Source organism: Plectropomus leopardus, chromosome 11 (assembly GCF_008729295.1).
Source record: "Plectropomus leopardus isolate mb chromosome 11, YSFRI_Pleo_2.0, whole genome shotgun sequence".
Classification (NCBI taxonomy): Eukaryota; Metazoa; Chordata; class Actinopteri; order Perciformes; family Serranidae; genus Plectropomus; species Plectropomus leopardus.
In genome coordinates, this window is record NC_056473.1 from 18,547,866 (window position 1) to 18,568,107 (window position 20,242).

General features: G+C 38.2%; 1 protein-coding gene across 1 annotated transcript in view; it reads right to left on the bottom strand.

Annotated features, from left to right (window-relative positions):
• The window catches only part of rspry1 (ring finger and SPRY domain containing 1), a 21,337-nt gene extending 3,196 nt beyond the window's left edge, over window positions 1-18,141 (bottom strand). Inside the window, exons 1-14 of the mRNA XM_042496071.1 lie at window positions 17,763-18,141; window positions 16,326-16,950; window positions 13,442-13,494; window positions 9,675-9,787; window positions 7,581-7,707; window positions 7,039-7,097; window positions 5,059-5,125; window positions 4,468-4,599; window positions 4,243-4,358; window positions 3,163-3,306; window positions 2,960-3,071; window positions 2,581-2,683; window positions 2,207-2,359; window positions 659-809 (exon numbers count right to left, since the gene is read on the bottom strand). Coding sequence (XP_042352005.1) covers window positions 659-809; window positions 2,207-2,359; window positions 2,581-2,683; window positions 2,960-3,071; window positions 3,163-3,306; window positions 4,243-4,358; window positions 4,468-4,599; window positions 5,059-5,125; window positions 7,039-7,097; window positions 7,581-7,707; window positions 9,675-9,787; window positions 13,442-13,494; window positions 16,326-16,723 — 1,728 coding nt within the window. The 5' untranslated portion in view covers window positions 16,724-16,950; window positions 17,763-18,141. The remainder of the gene's footprint in view (window positions 1-658; window positions 810-2,206; window positions 2,360-2,580; window positions 2,684-2,959; window positions 3,072-3,162; window positions 3,307-4,242; window positions 4,359-4,467; window positions 4,600-5,058; window positions 5,126-7,038; window positions 7,098-7,580; window positions 7,708-9,674; window positions 9,788-13,441; window positions 13,495-16,325; window positions 16,951-17,762) is intronic.
• Between the last annotated feature and the right edge of the window lie 2,101 nt (window positions 18,142-20,242).

The following is a 20,242-nucleotide window of genomic DNA, read 5'->3' on the forward strand; positions in this document are numbered from 1 at the left end:
TTTATCATCTGATAGGATGTGGTACATGTGTTGTTAGTTTCTCTATTCTTATATCCATGATGGTTTTTCAAGAGGAATTCCGGTAATTTTAAAAGTTAATTAATAATCATTTTGAGATTTTACAACACAATGTGANTCAAGTGGAACACATGGAAAACATGTTTTATTATAAAAGTATCCATTTGGTTTGCCTTGGGGGAAAAAAACCCAAAACTTTTTAATTTATCATCTGATAGGATGTGGTACATGTGTTGTTAGTTTCTCTATTCTTATATCCATGATGGTTTTTCAAGAGGAATTCCGGTAATTTTAAAAGTTAATTAATAATCATTTTGAGATTTTACAACACAATGTGAGAAAAAAATACAGTTTTTTGTTATTATTTTTAAGGCTTTTGACAGATCAATTTAAGACATTTTAATATTAATTTAGGACATATTTTGATTGTTTATTTTATTGTTCTTTATTGTTTTATTTTTCATGCCTTTTAGGTCTTTTTAAGGATCTGCAGGAAGCCTGAAGTCGAGAAAATGCTCGACTTCTGTCGAGCATTTTCTATGAATGGATAATCCATTCATAGAAAATGCTCGACAGAAGTCTAACATCCTTCATAAGACAAGCTACTCTCAAAGATATTCTATATAAATATTTGACCTACAGTTTGGGTATTTTGGAACGTAGAAGCATTGTTTGTGCACACATACCCGTGTCCACAGGGCCGCAGCTCTGTGTCAGCCATGACGTCACAACACAGCGTGCAGCAGTTGTCCCGGATGCTAACCTGCTTAAGTAAGGCCAGACGCCGGTGTCTGTGAAACACGTAAACACATAAACAAAACAAACAAACACATACGAAAGAAGATTAATATTTCCATTAAAAGGACATGTATTTAAAGCAGTTTTCTTCTGTGTAGAGATGACAACTTAACACTGCACATTGCTAGGATGTACATGTAATGTGGCAAGTCTGTGTGAATAACTTTCAACCTGTTCTTCCTCAGAAAAGAAACACTGGCCTTAGATGTTCTTTTTAAGTCGTTATCATGTTGGAAGAGCGCACAGCGTCCTAGAGCACAGAGCATTGAGTCCCAGTAGTCTCTGCCTTTATCAACATGGCAAATGCTAGACAGGCTTTTTAGTGCATGAGCTTCAGCAGTGGCGTCCTTCGTGGACGACACCCATGCATACCACGCCTCTGCAGAGTACGTCGTATTGTGTCATGGGAAACACTCACTGCAGTTTGACTTTCTAATGCTTCAGCTAATTGTGATGTTTGCCAATTTTCTTCAGCTCTTCTCACCACAAGATGCTCATATCGAGGTGTTGACTTCCATAGACGGCCTGGATGTCTCAGCAAGCTTCCCACAAGTACATCCTTTTTGAATTTTTGGATTTCACTTTTGCTTCTGTATCCTAGCTTTTAGCAAAACTTTACTAATTTTACTTTAACTTTTTTTGTGTAAAGAAATTGTCCTCTTTCTCAAATCTAGTGACACTCATCTTCGATGCGGTGCTGTTTTATCACCTTTGAGTAGGAGTGGATTTTCTCGGAAATACCATCCTTAACTGTCAATTGTCTGGTGGCCACGTGTGTGATGGTTGATTAGACACATCTGTTGGTCATTACCTGTTGAATTTATCAGGTTTTACTCCTATGACGTTCATTGGGGTGTGCTCATTTTTGCACAGTAATCTTGACTCATTTTGTTTGAGAACTCCCAATGTTGTTTCTGGTACTGACGAATCTCAATTAAGCAATACACCAGATTTGCACAAATACTTTATTTTATGGGATCCCGTGTAAAGTTTTAATTCTAAAGGGAGATTGTTGTTTTTCTGAGAAATCCGTTGCTCATATATTGTGATCACTGTAAGTGTCTGTTCATATCATTATCAGTGTTAATAAAGCCCATTAACATCATTACATTTACAAAAAGTCTAAAGAGAAGCTTTAATGTGGCCAACAAATTAACAAGTGATGAAAATACTTCATAGAGACACCCCTAAAGATGAGTCATGTTTGTATTGTGCCATACCTACGTGTTGGATGCTGTGTATAAACAAATGATTCACTAGTCAGAGGACAGCTGGTTAGGAAAATAAATTGCAAACTGCCTTTACAAATTCTCAGAGCGTAGTCTATTTCAGACACTGACATAAAAAAATCACTTTAAGGACCGGTGTTATTTTATTTATTTTTTTTTACCTGGGTAGGATGATCTTTTCACTGGGCAGCAGTGAGGCAAAGTCGTTGAAGGTGCTGAACTTCACGGAGGGTGGGTGACGGAAAGGCTTGGCCCCAAAGTTAAACTCACACTGCTGGTACGACATAAAGCTGGCTGCCGCAAAGAAACCGGACCTGACGGACAAAAAGGTGAAGGAAAGAAGGGGTTAATATGAGAAAGGGACAGTAGAAAGAAGAGCAAAATACAAAGAAAAGAAGGGAGCAAGGAAGTGAAAAAGGAAGGACAGAGAGAAAGAGGAAGAAGGTATGAGAGAACAACCACTGAAACAGTCACAGAACAAAAAACAAAGAAAAAGTGACAGACATTACGGAGGGGACTGCATGTGTGGACTTACGTGGCTGAGGAAAAGACCTGTTTCTCTGGCGGCAGCTGATGTCCATTCAGATAGAAAATCATCTGCTTCTTGCTGAGGTCCAACAGGAAGCCGATGGCATCTCCTAAACAGGACACAGTAGAATAAAGTGTTGGCATGTTGTTGTTACTATTATCCGATGCTCAGTGTGGGAGGTAAATCAGAGCCTGAATGCAGGCAGTGACAGCAGCGTGTGGGTGCTTAAATTCACAAAACACTCCAGAGACAATAAAAACAATAAAGTGATTTCTAAATAAATGAGTCTGACATTTAAAGACATTGTGTCCCCTCCTACTGTTCAGACTGAAAATGAACTTGTGTGGCTGAGAAAAAAAAGTATTCTGGACTCTGTGTTGCATACCCTCCTTCCAGCAGGGGTGAGAGTGAGGTTTACTGCGAGCGTTGTACCAGATGAGCTGCCTGCAGCCATCATACGCACATGAGTATTCATCGTCTCCTATCCCATAACCCTCCTGTAACACACACAAACAAAACCTTAAAGTAAAAGACTGCAGAAAACAGAATGTGGAAAAGCTGAACAGTACAGACACTGAAGATGCTTACATGGTTGAGGAACTTGCTGTCCTTGGTGGCCCATCCGATCTGCATCACGCCTGATGTAATGACCGTCACCTCGTAGTACCAAACGCCTGAATCCACACAGAATGTACAACGCACGCTCTCAAAGGACGAGGCGTCACATCGTGCCTGAGGAGGGAAGCAAAGGGAGAAAAAAACACTCCTTTACTCCTTCACTCACTTTATCAGTTCAATTTCAATTTTATTTATAAAGCCTATTATCACAAAACACGGTTCACCTCAGAGGGCTTTACAAACACACTTTTTACAAACACACTTGCAAAAAACATTTCATCAGGCTAATGAGTACAAACCGAATCACATTATTAATTTACAATAACTTCGAGTAGAAAACCCCTGCGTCACTTAGATATAATTACAGCAAACTCTCCCTTAATTGACTAGTTCAAAGCCTCCTAAAAACGTAGCACCTAAAAAAACCTGTATCAGTTTAAGATTACGCTATGTTTAGAATCTTTTTTTAAGAGCTTTACCTTGAAGACAGCCTATATCGACTGAGATTTGAAGCTGTTATATCAAAAACACCTTACTCCATTGAGAAAAACAGTCCATTTACCCCACTGAATGGCGGAGTTGCTGCTTTGATCAGCTATTGTGTAAGGTATAGCAGAGCAAATATTCAAATATACCGTACATTTACACTGATATTGATTTTTTTAAGGTGTCTAAAATATGTTTAGCTGCCGTCCTATCCACAGCAGTACATTGCTTAACTTCCGTGTTGGTAGCTTTGGTTAATCAAAGACGTTAGCGACAGAGTTTATAAAATAAGCACAACAGAAACGTTAGATAGGTCAGACCACATTGTTTAACTCTATGTCTTTATACGTTACAGTTACGACTGAAGATGACAACAGAAATAAACAAGTTTGGGAAATGTACATATCTCTGCTATTCAAAACAGCCAGTTTTCTACCCAGAAGTGACTTTTGTCGTTAATTTCATAGCGCAACGATAACGTCATGGTGATTCGGTCCATAAAGTATTAAAATCACAATGCTGGATCTGTGACTGATCACATGTGCAGCCATAAATTAGACTAACCTCCAATCCAGTAGGGGAGATCTTTAGGTACTCGCTGACGTCGTTGCTATTGAGCATGGCGTTGATGTTAGTGAGGTTGACCTTCTCGTAGGTAAACTGACGACCTTCCTTTAGGACTGTTTGGAGAATAAGAGGAAACATTACATTACTTTGTTTAGTGACTGTAGCATGTGTTCCTACACAAATATATAACGTTAAAAAAAACAAAAACAAAGGGCTACTCACACAAGTTGTCGAGGCTCCACTGTGAGCAGAAGCCAACCTGCCTCTTCAGGTAGTCAGGATTCTCTGCCCACGACTCCAAAACAGCGAGTCGATTGCTGATGCACGACTCAGACACCGTCAGCTTGTTCTCACCTGAGGGAAAGAAGATGTTACCGAGCATGTGTGTTAAAATAGTGTAAAAATAAATCAATGTCAGGGATGAAAGTGACCTCACTGAAATATGTTTTCTTGAGGGGACTTTAAAGACTTGTAGAGCACAAAGTGGAGTTTTAGAGAACTGAAATGTTTGACATAATTTTACATGCAATGCAATTCAGCAATTCAAATATTGGTTTAGAAGTAAATAGGAGAAACTGTTGAAACGGCACATCTTTGTGTCTACCTCACAGCAACATATTTCATATGCAAAGGCAGACAAATCAACAACAGAGAATCAGTAAAAAGCAAAAGTTACGACACTGGATATGCCTTGTTGCTCGTTCCTTTGATAAAGAACACTTTCTGCATCATTTTGGTGCTCTTCTGTAAGGAGGTCACAGGGTTTCACCCGTCTTATCATGAATCTTTAATATGAACAGTGAGTGAACCTACTGGTTTGGGAGAACTTCTCCAAAGCGATGAGAGCAAACAGCATGACAGTAGGGTGGGCCTCAGAGCTCTGGAGGGAGATTTACAGAAAAGCAAGAAAAATGCACAGTTTGTGCTCTCATTCAGGTTATTATTTGACATAGACCATAACATTTTACTTCATGCTTAAATACAATTACAAAACACACATACATACTATATGCACATCATATAACTATTCTTTTATTTTCTTATTTTGAATAGTTTTTATTGATTTGGTGTTTAATTTCAAATAGTTTTTTGATTGCTTTAGTTTTTCATTTCAAATGTTTTTGATTTTTTTTTAATTGCTAGTACTTTTATTGAGTTTTTTTAAACTTTCAAATAACATTTTATTGATATTTTTAAATTAGAAATATTTTTTATTGAGTTTGCGGTCGATGGATGGATAGATCATTTGTAGTGATTCTGAGTGCTTTGCAGTTTAGGGATGAGGTGACACAGTTAGATAGATTGGGGACAGAAATATAAAAGTTACCAAAAGGCATGATAGCCTAAACACTGTACATGGAAACAGTATGCTGCCCATCTTACATACATGTATTACCTGCATTTATAATGTAAACAGCATAAACAAATCATTGGGTAGAGATGTGTGGGGCTATTTAAATAAAAGTGCATCAAATTTGTTTGCATAATAGTCTTCAAAAATGGTGCCAAGTGTATTAAAAGCTTTCATAGGAACCCTCGGCTGTGCACTGTGGACTGTTTTTTTGGTTGCGAACTGACATAAATCCAGTGTGACTAAGATGGAGGGGCGGGGGATTTCCAACTAAGAAGAATAAGCTGGCAGGCTGGTAATGCTGAGAATGCCTTTAGATCTGATTGATGTCTGGATATCCCACAGTTGCTAGGGGCAACCCCAAATGTTGTGATAATAGGATCTGGGTCAAACTTCTTTTTTTTTCTTTTCATATTTAAGAGAATGTGCTAAATATCAACAAACAGACTCTGTTTAAAACACATAGTCTAAAGTCAACTGACAGCATCTGATGCACTTTGGGTCAGAACCAGGATACGTCTGAGCCAGTTTGGCTTTACAGAGGTGCAACAATCGGTGTCTGACACAGACACAGACAGAGGATGTGTGTTTTCTGTTATAAATTCATTCAATTCATAAATTCTCACTAGAGACAGGACTGAATTGGGAAAAGCTCCTAGGTTCTCTGCAGCTACAGCACCGGACAATTTGCAAAAGGATTTTAAGCTTCAAGAACCGGTGACCTTGAACGAGTTTAAAACCATAATGAAATCTATGGAGCTGAGGCTGTCCGTGTGCAGCTGTTTTTTTTTGATTGTTTTATTTCATTAATCTTTGCGTTTTAATGTGAATATTATTTGTTGTTGAAGCTCTGTTGGTGCTAATCTTGGCCAGGTCTCTCCTTGTCAATCTTTGATCTCAGTGGGATAAACAAGGTTAAAAAATGTTGAATAAAAAAATAAAATGAAAGCAAAAATTCTATCCAAAATCTTCCTCAGTTACAACAACTTTTTTTTGTTTTTTAAAATACTTTTTGGGCTTTTTGCCTTTATTCACAGAACAGTGACAGCATGAAAGAGGGAATGAGAGGACATGACAGCAAAGGGCTGAGGTTGGTTCATCTGATGCATACTCATGACTTAACTCTGCATTTACACAGTCAATCTCATCTTATCTTTGAAAAGCATGAAGGAGGATACAAAACATATCTTTCATGGCGATGTTAGGGTAAAGGCTTTTTAAATTTAAAATTAGCTCAGTACTGCACGAAAAATGATGACCCTCCCAACACAACATCCACCAATAACATGCCATGAAAAAAAATAAAAAGTTACATCTTTTTAAAAAATTTATCACAGACATGCAGACTATGACCATGAGAGAGAGAGAGAGAGAGAGAGAGAGAGAGTGATTGTGTGTGTGTGTGTGTGTGTGTGTGTGTGTGTGTGTTTGTGTTTTCTCACCAGACTCTCTAGAAGGTACTCAAGGGTTCCAGGACTCAACAATCCAATACTAGCCGGACCTAAAAAAAAAACCCCAAAACAAAGAAATATTAGGACACTGTGTAAATTATCACAAGTATTTAAACCTCTGTGTTTAGAACGGGACTATTTACTGGCTTTGTGATGAGCTGCATGTTGAGTGCAAGAATATTCAGTGACTGAGCTAAACCATCCTGACCATTTACTATACCACCAAACTGCACATTAAGACACAAAAACAACATCCGTGCCTCTGTCATACTCTGCTTTAGTAGTAAAAAAAATAGTAAAATAACCCCTAAACAAACTTTTTAATAGAAGCTTAGCAATTGAGAAAAAGTTAATATTAAGTTTTTTGCAAGTTGATAAACATGGAGACTTTCTGTGTCCTGTTAGCAGTTATTTGCAGTGAGCTTGAATTTTAAGTTCATAGCGAGCAGGTAACACACCAATGGACGCAGTAAAGAGCAAGACTATTGACTTGAGGATTAAAAAAAATCACATATGTAAATGTGGGAGCGTACCAGCCAGTTTCTCTGCCAGGCATCCAAGGACAGCTGTGGTGTTTCTGTGTTTAGCTGGGTTTAGTGCGTCCTGTCGTGCTACAGCCGAACTCAGACTCAACATGTCGGACAGTTTCTGGAGAGCATCCTGGAGAGAGGAGACAGACCAAGTTTACTCCGATGAAAGTCAAAAACACATCATTTCTACCAAACAATACAAAAAGGTAAAGAGGGAGGAAGATGAATTATTAAAAGTTCAGTCACAATGGGCCTCATTGTACTGAATGATGAATCCCACTTGATCAAAAGTCACCTATTAGCACAGGTAACATCCCCTAAACACTTTATATGGGCAGGTTTTGTGCCGCGTGCAGAGACTCTAGCAAATGGAAAGATGCTATCAATCGATGTAAGTCTACTGTTAAATATACTAAACAAAGTGAATGTAATTTCAGGGAAATGTATTGAATAATTACAAATGAACGTATGCAGGCAAAAAGGCTTAAATCAATTCAATAAATTAAAATAATTAAAATAATCAAAAGGAAAAGCAGCAAGTTCTCATACATACAGTATATATGAGACTGAAGCCATGAAATATTTTTTGCATGAAAAATGTCTTGAAAGATTAGAAAAACGTAGTTGCCAATTCATTTTCTAATTAATCAACTATTTGTTTTAGCTACACTTGTATACTTTCATGTAGTTCTTAATTTGTAAAGTAGTTAACTAATAACAGTAATAGAGTGAAAGTTATAGTATTTCCCTCTGAAATTTAGTGAAGTAGAAGTGGAAAGCGCCATGAGCTTAAAATACTTAAGTGACATAACAGTTCCTCATATTTGTACTTTAGTACAGTACTTGAGCAAATGTACTTAGTTACACTCCTGCACTGTTTAGCAGAGGGACGCACAGTAACTGAAATTACAGTAATTGGTATCAATGCACCCAAGTACAGTATATTTCTTTGGCCCTGAAATGTAATAGTCCAGTCATTATGATTACTGTGAAACATCATCAAAATTTGATTAAATGATATTCATGAATTTTTTAAAAATGTTTCTCAAATGTAAAACTTTTTAGATGTTTTCCTCTTATCTTGGGAAGACTGCTCTGAACCACTCATAATTTATTTAAGATTTATCTAAGAGAACAGAAAAAATAAGAAAACATTGGTGAATCCAAAAAAATCAATAGATACTAACAAAACAAGAACAAATCCTAGATACAAGCAAAAATGAGAAAAAATGTGTTCATGTATAGTTTCTTGCTTTAGGCCTTTTGTTCCCAAATCCATGACAATACAATATGAGGTAATAGAGTGAAGGGGTGACAAAGTACAGATACTGCTGGAGGAGAAAGAAAGAGGGGATTCACTAGACCAACAGCTGGAGAAAGCAAACCACATCATTAAATCAAATTGACTTTATTAACACGGACACGCTGTCACCGATGCAGCAGACAATATCATACAACTGCCGCTGAGCTGCAGTGCCAACAGTGTCATACTTGTAATGCTACTTCATACGCACCAACTGCAAGCAAGGAGTGTTTTTTCCCCTGCTTTTTACCTGCTGTGTGTTTGAAGCTTTACGTTTTAGACTTTAAACCTGCAAAATATGTTTGGTTAAGTGGAGCACATTTCTGTTGAATAATTAAAAAAGAGTAAGGAGTTCATACTGTTCAGTGTCATCGTATGTCCTTTGTCCTCAGGTTACTTTGGACTGGGAAGCAGGGGTCCTAACCAGATTTTGTTTGTCCAAAGGGGGGGAAAAGGAGGTGGTTTGAGAGGGGGTGGAAGGCAGAGGCCAAATGAAAACATGATAATACTAGCCAGTTCCTGGAAGGTGTTAAAAATCAAATACCACAGCATTTCACTAATCATGGGTGGCAGAGATGTCACAGTGTACATACAATCACCAAAATACAGAAGAAGTCATGGGACAGAGGAAGACAAAGATTGGTTTTCTGATTGAAGCTGCAGAGGCAAACAGAGGGGCCCCCTCTGGGTCAGGCTTTGCTCAGTTCTAGGGTAAGAAATTTCTAGGTAAAGGGTCAGATTATTTTAAAAGCATTACCTCAAATGACTGTCTGTGCCACACATAACCTACTAACCTTGGTGGGCAGGGGACACTCGTCCAATAGGAGGGTGATCACTGCAGGGCCAAGCGGATCGTCCAATGGGATCACTCGAATCAGAGACTGGACAACCTCCAGCCAACCGTCATCTGGGGACGAAGAGAGGAAAAGATTAATTTGAGACTCAGTGGACTGAAGTTATCTGCCAATCCAGATGTTTCTCCCCCTTTAGGGCTGTCCTGATCGGAAGGATGAGTATCAGGCCTGATCAACACATTTGTTTTTGATTGGGATTCGTTATTTTGAGCACGTGCTGCTCCTGCTCCTATGTTTACGTCCACTGTCACACTGGCGCCCTAAATGGACAGCACAATTTTCAGATATTTAGGTTTTATTGTAATGCAGCTTCTCCAAGTAGTAGAAACAGATTTTTCTGTTCATGTTCAATTAAAGCTGCTACACCACTTTAAGTGAAACTGAAAATTTTGTTTATCATTTTTTGTGAACTAGTTTTGCTATAATGCTGTAATAAGCGGAACTATGACAGGTTTTTTGTTGTTGCTGTGATGGTAAATGTTAAAGTTCAGCTATCATACTACTTTAAAGAGGAATTGTGATTATATTAATCATTCATTGTGTTCTGTACATTCATTATGCTGCAGTAAGTGGATTTAAGAGCATGTGTCTTGAGACACATTTTAGTTTGTTTACTTTGTAATTTTGATGAAAAAACAAATGCTGCACTAAGTGAAATTGTGATAGGAGCTATACCAAATATTTTCAGTGCATTTACTTTGTTGTTTTTGTAAGAATAAAATAAAAAAAACCTGTTTGGATGCAGATGTTTTGTCCTGTCTTGCACTGCAGAGTTATTAAACTTTCAAACATATACACTGGATTGATTTAAGTTACTTTAAAGTACTTGAAGTGTGCATTGGGCAGCTGTAATATCCAGGTTAAATACAAGTAACGGATCAGGACTCTGGATCGGCAGATATTCGATATCAAATGACTCAGATTGGGTGCAGTGTTAAAAAGAACTTGATCGGGACATCCCTATCCTCCTTGGTCCCGTTTTGCTCGCTTGTCTGTGCTGTTAATGATTCATTATAATGACACAAACATCATGCAAAAACTCATGAATTGCCATTGTTAGACCAAATTAAACCAGATAACTCGAAGTTAACTGACACGTGCTGAGATCGCTTTGTGAGCCCTGAGATCAGGTGTAGCATTAATACTAAAACATCCATTTCCTGTCCATTAGATGACTCAGTAAGAGAATCTCTCTCTCTAACACTATCACTTATGAAAGAAACAGCCAAATGGCTGATTAATAATGTAATATCATGGCACATGTCAAACAGAAAGTGACTGACTGGCTGGCTGACTGATTTGCCGCTTGGCTGCCTTCAGGGTTCAGTATCTACAAGCCAGTACACGACTTGGCTGTTGTCAAACCACACAACACCGCGCCATGTGAGCATCAAACACCATATGTGCATGACACAAGGTCCAAACACAATTCAAAGTCTAACACACACACACAGCATGAGGGCGTCAGTCACCGTATGCACAAGACGGCATGCAAAAACACACAAAAATTAACAGGAGCTTCAAATAGGGACAGACTCAAATAATAACCAGAACTGTCAGTTACAGGCGAACTAGGGCTCAGAAATATATCAGTATTATATCGATATTATATGACACCAGACACTGGCTTCCATTTTGGATAGCATGATACTGTATTACTATTACTATACTAACTATTAAAGCCTTGTGGCTTCAATAGTTGCCATTGTAATCAATGTCTAAATAAGTAATTTGAACGATTTCTTTGTTTTTGTTTGTTTTTTTCGCAAAAACATTTTGCCCAAAATGCTCAAGCCTATGTCAAACTAGGAATATGGCAATTCTGGTACATAATTAATAGCACAAACTAGCAAAAATAACCATCTGCAGCATTCAAAACATAAAAATTTCAATCTTATCTGAACACAAAATCATGGCAGTAATGTTAAAATATTGATCATCACATCATGTCTGCACGGTAACTCGTGACTTGTCCCTTACCCAGGTGATGTAACGCCCCCTTGGGACCGGCCAGAGTGTGGCTGAGAAGTGCTGAGGCAGCAGAATTGTCAGCAGCAGACAGGTGGTGTCTCAGCCTCCTTCAGTGAAGGTGTCTGAGTATGATATCAAGGGCTTCTTTTCAAACCCACCCATCTTCTTTGTGTAGCATTGGTACATCATGGTCCTCAAAACTGTATTTCTTCTTGACGACACCTCAACCCAAACCAAATATGCTCACTGCTAGAGCTTCTTTTGAACAACACACGTTTCAGTTTCTGAAATGTATGTACATATTGTGTTAAGAGTGGTTTGAATGAGGTGTCATAGTGGCTAAATAGGAAAAAGTTTCACAGAACAGAGGAAGAGGACTGCGACTGTCTGCTCCTTACAAAGCTGCTGTAATATCATTGCCTCAGCAGTTCTCAAAAACAACCCACCAGCTCAGCTTGAGGGGGATGGGAAAGCATAATCAGAAGGGACCCGTTTAAAATCCTGGGACTCCTCCCTCATCAGTCAGTGGAAATGATAAATCTTTTGGATAATTTGCACAACCCACATTCCTGTGGGTAGTTTCATTTCAACCTGAAGAAACTCAGTCTGAAGAGTAGCACATGACGAAGAGCAAACCATGAAAAGGTTTTATTGGTTGAGACAACACTGGCCACCTCACCTAATTACTGTTGCTGAGCAGAGCTTATGTTCCTGCAGAGTCCCATTTTCTAACCTCTGATCCTCTCATTTCAAACAAATGAAAGGTGCTTTTAATGCCAGGTTCAGACTACAGAGTCCCTATGTCAGGTTAGGCAATTTTGGAGTCAAAAAATCTTGCCGTGATTTGGCCAACTGTTGTAATAAACCCTGCAAGTCACTCAATTCTACATAACTTCCTACAAATCTTTTACATTAAAAGCCTTTTTAGAAAATTAAGGGATTCTCTCCAACAACAGATAAATAATGCATTGCGTTTGAAATGACGTTGTGAAGCATTACATTTATCAGGGCAAACAGGAGTGGATTAAAAATAAAAATAAAAACATACTCAGTGAATTAGAAAATAAAGGGCCGTGCCTGTTTCAAATAAAGCTGGAACCCTCTGCAGTTGTGTTAGGTAAAGGCCTACACACTGTTTGTTAAGTTCATAATTTATTTGTTTACCCAAGCCTTCTCTATTGTGAAGACTTATTTTTTTGCTAGCTCTTTGCTAAAGCCAGTGTTCAGTGCCTCAGCTATTTCGCGCTAGCATTTTTCTGTTTTTATTCTGTGCCGGTAACTTAAGTCCCTAGATGATAAATCAAAAAGGCTGAGGTGCTGCTGCAGCTGTCCCCAGCAGCAGACCTCTCTGTGTTCCTATTGGTCACAGTGACGGCTGTGACAGAAAGAGCTGTGGATGACAACAACAACAACAACAACAACAACAACAACAACAAAAATAAATAAATAAATCAAACATGCTAGACTTAATGTCGGGATGTTGTGAGGTGTCCCAAACTTGATGCCAGTCGTTGTCTACTATGTAACACTACAGGGATAAAATTATTGTCACTTACAACACTCATTGTTGTTCAAGATGCAAGGCGACATTGTCGGAAAACTGTCTCCGGCTATAACTGGGCTTATATCGTGTAGTCTGAACCCGGCATTACTGACATTGTTCAGGATATTCTGTACTACACAAAGTGTTGTCTAATAAATCCATGCCCACATGTATGTTTTCATTTTTTCCTTACCTGTCTCTGCCATCTCGTGCAAAGTGATCATGGAGTAAGGGGGCTCTTGGTCACTGAAAAGCAAAAGTTTGGACAGAATGTGATAAGCCATTTTTCCTGAATGCTATACATCAAAAACTCTGCTCTGGATTTTGTAATATATGCATTTATTTATGTGCATACTTTGCACAAACGAAGGCGGTGCTGATTATTCAATCAGCAGATAAATCTAAAGCCTTTATGACACTGAGATTACTGCATCTGAAATGTTATAAACAAATGATTCATGCCTTTGTGTGTTGCTGTGATCACAGTAATGACCATGGACAGTAATGATGATAGACAATAATGTTATTCCACAGAGAGGTTAAAGCAAGCATAAATGATTTACTTCAACTGATGTTGTTTTTGATGCCCCTGCTTTGCTAAAACCTGGTACAATGCATCTCTCCATGTTCTATATTAGGTTTATCTTTTATGTGCACTGTCCGTGTATAAATAAAATTACATTACATTGCTATGACTGTTGCTTGTCATGGCACATCCCAAGCTGAAAACCACTTTCATTTTTACAGCTTTAACTTCAGCAAACATCAGCATCCTCAGATTCCTAACACGCTAAGTAATACTGTAACTGAATTTCCTTCCATTTTTAAGTCAAACTGAACAAATGTTCTGAGATGTACATGCATGGTGCATTCAGGGCTGCCAAAGTACTTAAATTACAGTGGTTCAGCATGTAATATTAACTTGTATTCTAACGAAATGTAATTATACTTTGCTGCATCTTGCAATCACTGTTAAGATATTAAGATCTTGACACACAGATGGTGCACAATTTAAGAGGACCAGCTTCCAAAGTAATCTTATAAGAGGTGCAATTAATATTTGATTTACAATCAATAAATCAGCTGGTTGCTTTTTTGACTGAAAGGATAAAACATTTAGTATGTTTACATGATGTTAGAAAATGTCGAATTATTGCATTAGTCCAACTAAAACTGCACTTTCGAAATACATGTAAACACATTAGTTCAACTAAAATTGTACAAAATCTAATTCCTCGAAGACGGACTAACACAACTAGATAATGCGGTCTCGAATTGAGCTACTCTCATGTTTCCCTCTCGAGAAGACTTGAACTGGCCTTGGCATTCTGTGCCTGGCTCTGACCCCAAAGTCGAACTGCATAAGTTTGTAGAAGAAAGCCGGGAAAAAACAAATTAGATAAAGGTAAAAAGCAAAGGTTAGAAAACATACAAAATAAACAGCGCCGGAAAGTTATCCATGTTTTCACTGTTTGACATGCAAGCCATTTGCCATTTACAGAACTGACTGATTGCAGAGCACGTTTAAAAAATAATTTCATAATAAAGATAAGTCATGATGTAAAAAAAGTTCTGTTTGTTTTAGTTGTAGTTTAGGGGGAAAACATCAGATACTGTACTTTACTCTGTCAGTGTAGTCTAGGGCACTTTTTTGTCGAAGCTGCAGCCTTTACACTTCTATGTTTTAAGCAAGCTGTTTTGTGATGCTTTTATAACTGACTGCAGTTTAATATTATCTCTAAATTTATGGTGAGAAATCCCGGTTTCCTGGAAAAAGAACAATAGATTTTCCTGTTATACTTGTAGCTGACCACAAGAAAACACAAGCCTCATTTAGACTGCAAGGATGTGCAACACAAATGCCCAAAAGTGAAGAAGTGTTTTGAATGTAGATCTCTTTTTTGATGATAGAAGTTTGATACCGTGGCACTGTTGACCACTCATGTGAGACCTAATCATCACAATCAACATTTCACAACAGCACAGTATGGAGAGCATCTTTTAGCAGCATTCATTGCAGTGTCCCCTCCACACTCCACAATGCTATCCACTCATTTATGTTTCAGCTCATTCTTAAGTTGGTTCACCTGCTGTATTACTGTTAGTTTTCCTACATAATACTTACTAAATAAACTGAATATAGAACACCTTTGTGATTTTAATGTGTGTGTATTCATACAGTCCCCTTAATGAAAATGTAGAAACACTATACAAACATTTAATAAATGGTTTAAAAAAAAAATTGGTTAAAAACTGGTCATGAACACTAATTTGGGGGAAATCAAGTGTTGCTGGCATTGCTGCAGAAAATATTGTAGTGTGCTGTTTGTTCCACATAATTAGACACATGACTTAGTCATCTCCAAGGCGTGACTTTACTGTCTGTACCCACCACTCTTTCAAAAAGTCGTGCATGTAATGTTTGTGCATTCATGACTACAAAACAACCGTCATGCGTGTTGGAAGACATTGACGTCTATGAATTTTCTGAGTTTCACCGTGCTTGAGTTTCATGGATTACTTCTGTGATGTGAGTGATCATGGCATTTGATCCTGTAGGAGCCATGAATGTATTTAGGAAGGAAAGAATTTTGAAATATTATTAAGATATGGGATGGTTTATATGTTGGTATTTTTTACGTTTTTGTTGGTGTTTTGGGGGTATTATTCTTTATTAGTTTCATGATTACTGTTATTGGGAGAGTTGGGCCACATGGATATAGGTAGTGACATTCATAATCTGCTTTTTGACTGTGTCGGGTTAATAGGAAAGAGGATGAAGTAGTCATTTTTACTGACCACACTTTGACGGCTGTGATTATTTTGATTATAAGTTTGTGCATGATACAATAAGTTGATTCATTCTCATTGTACTGAATAAATGAATCTACCAAATTTTGCTCCACGTCTAATTCTGATCATTAAGTACTAGAGCATCTCCACGTAAATGGTAATAGTATTTGCTGATGAACTCACAACAGACACCATTACTGGTGTTTATTTTAAACCTGTACAGACCACTCTGACTCTGTTTCCCATCATCTTTATCTTAATATCATTACTCTTAATAGACTTACTTGTCTACAAGTGTCCTGATGACAGCCAATGTGTCCAGCACCAGGCCATCCACATTCTGCTTCTTCCGTCTTGGCTCATGTGGCCCTCGCCCTCGGCGTGGCGGCCTCACTGGGTCCCTGGGTCGACTGCTCCTCGCCTCTCCCGTATCAACACCTACACCGGTGCTGTGATCCACCCGCCTAGCTTGTCCTCGTGTTGCCCTTGACGACCCATGATGATGATCCTCCAAGTCACTATCCTCCCGGCACACACAGCTGTTACCCATGGTTCCTGTGCCAGAGACCACACTGGCAAGGGTCTCCCAGAATGGAGAAAGGGAGTTTGAGGAGGAAAGGAAGAGCAGAACCTGTGCAAGGCTCCTGCAAGCACAAAAAGTGATCCAAGTGGCTACTATCATATCATTTGGAGAGCTTGGTTTCGTGGGATTCTTGTCCCAGTGAGCTGGGTGGGGTCAGCGTGAATGATCATAGTGTTGCCAAGCAGAGATGTGGGCTTGGTTTTAGGAGTGGCAATATAGTGCTGGTTAAATCAAACAGGAGGGGTCAGGTGATGCAACGAAAAAAGCTCTGAACATCATAAGACGACCCAAGACTCAGGTCCAGATCTCACCCAGGGTTCACATGGCTGTGGAAACAACACAGTAGAGAAAAAGTGAAATTCTGCACTTAAAGTGTAAAAGACGTATATCACACACTTAGTCTTTCACATTGGTGTCTTGCATTCCTCAGTGTTATTTATTTGGAAATATATACAGTGCGCACCCACAATGCAAAACAAGAGAATATTTTATCATGACATGTGGCAGCTGAGAAAATTAGAGCCAAATTGGGAAACTGAACTAAACTGAAAACTCGTTGTTGTAGCTGTTTTTATCCCATCTTTCTTTCTTTTCAACTGTTCTGCTTCTTTGAGATGTCATGGTCTTAGGGATGGGTAAGGGAAAAGGGTAATACTATTAATATTGATATCTCACTGACACTGTATGCTATTATTAATTGTTTATGCTTTAGTGTGAATTAAAACACCGAACTAATTAACAACCTGTCGGCAGCAATGCTTAAAACTAGGTGACACACCCGAAGAGAAAAGTATCTACCCTGACAGAAATAAAATTGTGAAAACTCAAGAGGAAGATCAACATTAGCCATGTAGCTGTTTATGTTTCAGTCAAAGTAACTATTACGCTATGTCTATCTGTATCAGTTTCGAGTTGTGTTGTGTATGTAGACGACCACAGTAACAGTTATATCAATAACATCGTGTCCTAATTTACTGAGACATTTTTGTTGACAAATAAGAGATTTCCAGTTAGCTGGTTAGCAAGCTAGCCACCCACCGAGCAGACATTGTAACATTAGCAAATTAAAACCAAGTCTCACAAACTTCTTTCGTTTGTAAGCTATAATGGTTCAATTTAAACCGAAATAAATACTTACGTTGGTATCGCTGGAAAAACGGCAGCGCTCAAACTCAGTCGAGGGAGACCCAAGTATTTAATAACCAGCTACGTTGTTCTGAAGCTAATCAGCTAGCTGTTAGCCCGGTTAGCCGACACTCCTCTGATCCTTCTGTCAAAACTACACAAGTTAGCTAACGTGAGCAGCTCTGAGCTACGCGCGGTACTCCAGCGCCGGTGAAGCCTGGCACCTTTACGAGACCCGTCTGTATCTGCCGACACACCTTTGCTGAACTCTTAAACAGCCCATTCATGTAACGGGCAGCTAAAACCTCGTAAGCATTTTAACGACGCTACACCGCTAGCTGTTTGCTAAGTTCCGTAGCTTTTGCAGCTAAAAGATGGGACATCATCAGCTGTGGCTGCGGAGGCGCGGCTGACGGAGGAGGGAGGAGGAGGAGGAGGAGGAGGGAGGAGGTCCCTGTACAACAACACAACATAACAGCAGCAGCCGCACTTTTGCCTTTGTCGTAAAATATAACATTACTTTCTCGTCTATCTCATTATCTAGGTGTTCATCCTCATTTAATGATATACAGTGGGAGAAAGCATGGGAGATTTGTGATAAATACTGAATTATTATTATCATTATTAATAATAATAATAATAATTATAATAATAAACTGTATTTGTATAGCACCTTTCATACAAGAATTGCAGCCCAACGTGCTTTACAACAAACAAATTACATGCGCCAACATTTTTCATGAAAAGACATAGAAGACATAATAAAACCGAAAAGATAGGACACACACACACACACACACACACACACACGCACGCACATATACGTGTGTGTCCTTTACGTTGTGTAGTAGCTATAATATAAAGATATAAAATGAATTTTGTTATATTAAAAGTTAATTTTTTATTCACTAATACAAATTCTGCAAGTTAGACACCTCCTAAGTTTGTATTTATCCTCCTGTAACTGAATTCTCACTTTAAGTCGTTCAGCTAATTTTAAAAGAAAGTGAAAAAAGAAAGCTAAATTATGCTACTTTCTTTCCTGAATCCACTGACTGAATGGCATATTTCAAATCTTGTACCCCTTTTTATCTTTCTTTTCATGTTTTTTTCAGCCATTTATTTTAACGCCGGCTTATTTGTCCATATCATTTTTACCATAAGTATTCCACATTTATACTTGCTTCTTTCAGATATATATTTTTTATCAACCTGGGCTATGCCTTTTACTTGATGTTTGTTTGTCCAAAAAAAACCCCCAAAACTACTAATGGTCATAAAAGCAGTCATATTTATTAAGGTCAGGGAATAAGTAGAATACAACAGTGAGCAGCTGCAGGTGGGCTGGATCACTCCTTGCAGGGTCCAGGTCCATGCTACAGACTGGAAGAAGCCTATGACAGATTAGAAAAACATAAAATCTGGTTAAATTATTTCCCTATGGTCAGGGAATAAACACAGTATTCCCTTAGACCTGTTAGTGAAACATTTCTATGATAGATTAAACAATGAACAACCTCAGAGATTCAGTTTTTTTGAAGTGGAGTTGTATACCTGTGCTGTATATGAAAAATGTAATAAATATATTTAAAAAAAATAGCCAATCAATTCTCAGTCTATCTGCAAATTGATTTATTGACTAATTGTTTAAGCTGTACTGTAAATGGTTGGGAATACATTTCTAATGAAACATCATATTGATTTTTTTTTTACCTTATTCTTAAAGTAACTAGCAACTGCTGTCAGATAAATGTAGTGAAGTAAAAAGTACAATACTAAAGTACAATACTGTACTAAAAAGTACAAGTACCTCAAATCTGTACTTAAGTACAATACTTGAGTAAATGTACTTTGCTACATTCCACCACTGTATATTGCTCCATTTAAATTACTTAACACCATGTTGTAATAATGTCTTAGTCCATTATCAACTTACTTACTCACTTAGATGGTGTACTTTAGATTGGGACAGTCATACACTTTGCTTCGGTCCAGGGCTGTGTTGAAGGAGTTGTTAATATACATCCCAGTCTTGCTCAGCTCTTCAGAGAATTTTCGTGACACAGGATGGTATGAACACGGTGAGGTTTCAGCGGTTGGAGGGCGAAGACCATAGTCACTGGAAGTGGTCCTGTACAATGGATGCTGGGGTTTTGCCCTCAGCCCTGGCAGTTTATCTTTGACTGTTGGAGTCATCATGCAGGAGAAAACTGGGTTACCAGGGCTAGAGCAAGTTTTTGTATTTGCTACCTGCTGTTCCTGAGAGGCTGACATCATTGCAGTGCCTACAAAAAGAAAGAAGATATCAGAACTCACAAACCAAGGTTACACAAACTTATTTTTGATGGATATCTATAACAAAACTGACTGGTGCAGAGATTCCTATCTGCCGAACAATCTTTATAAGAACAGGTGCCCCATATTTCCCAATTCACTACAAAATAAATAAATAAATAAATAAATAAATTGAACATAACATATTAAACAAATAAC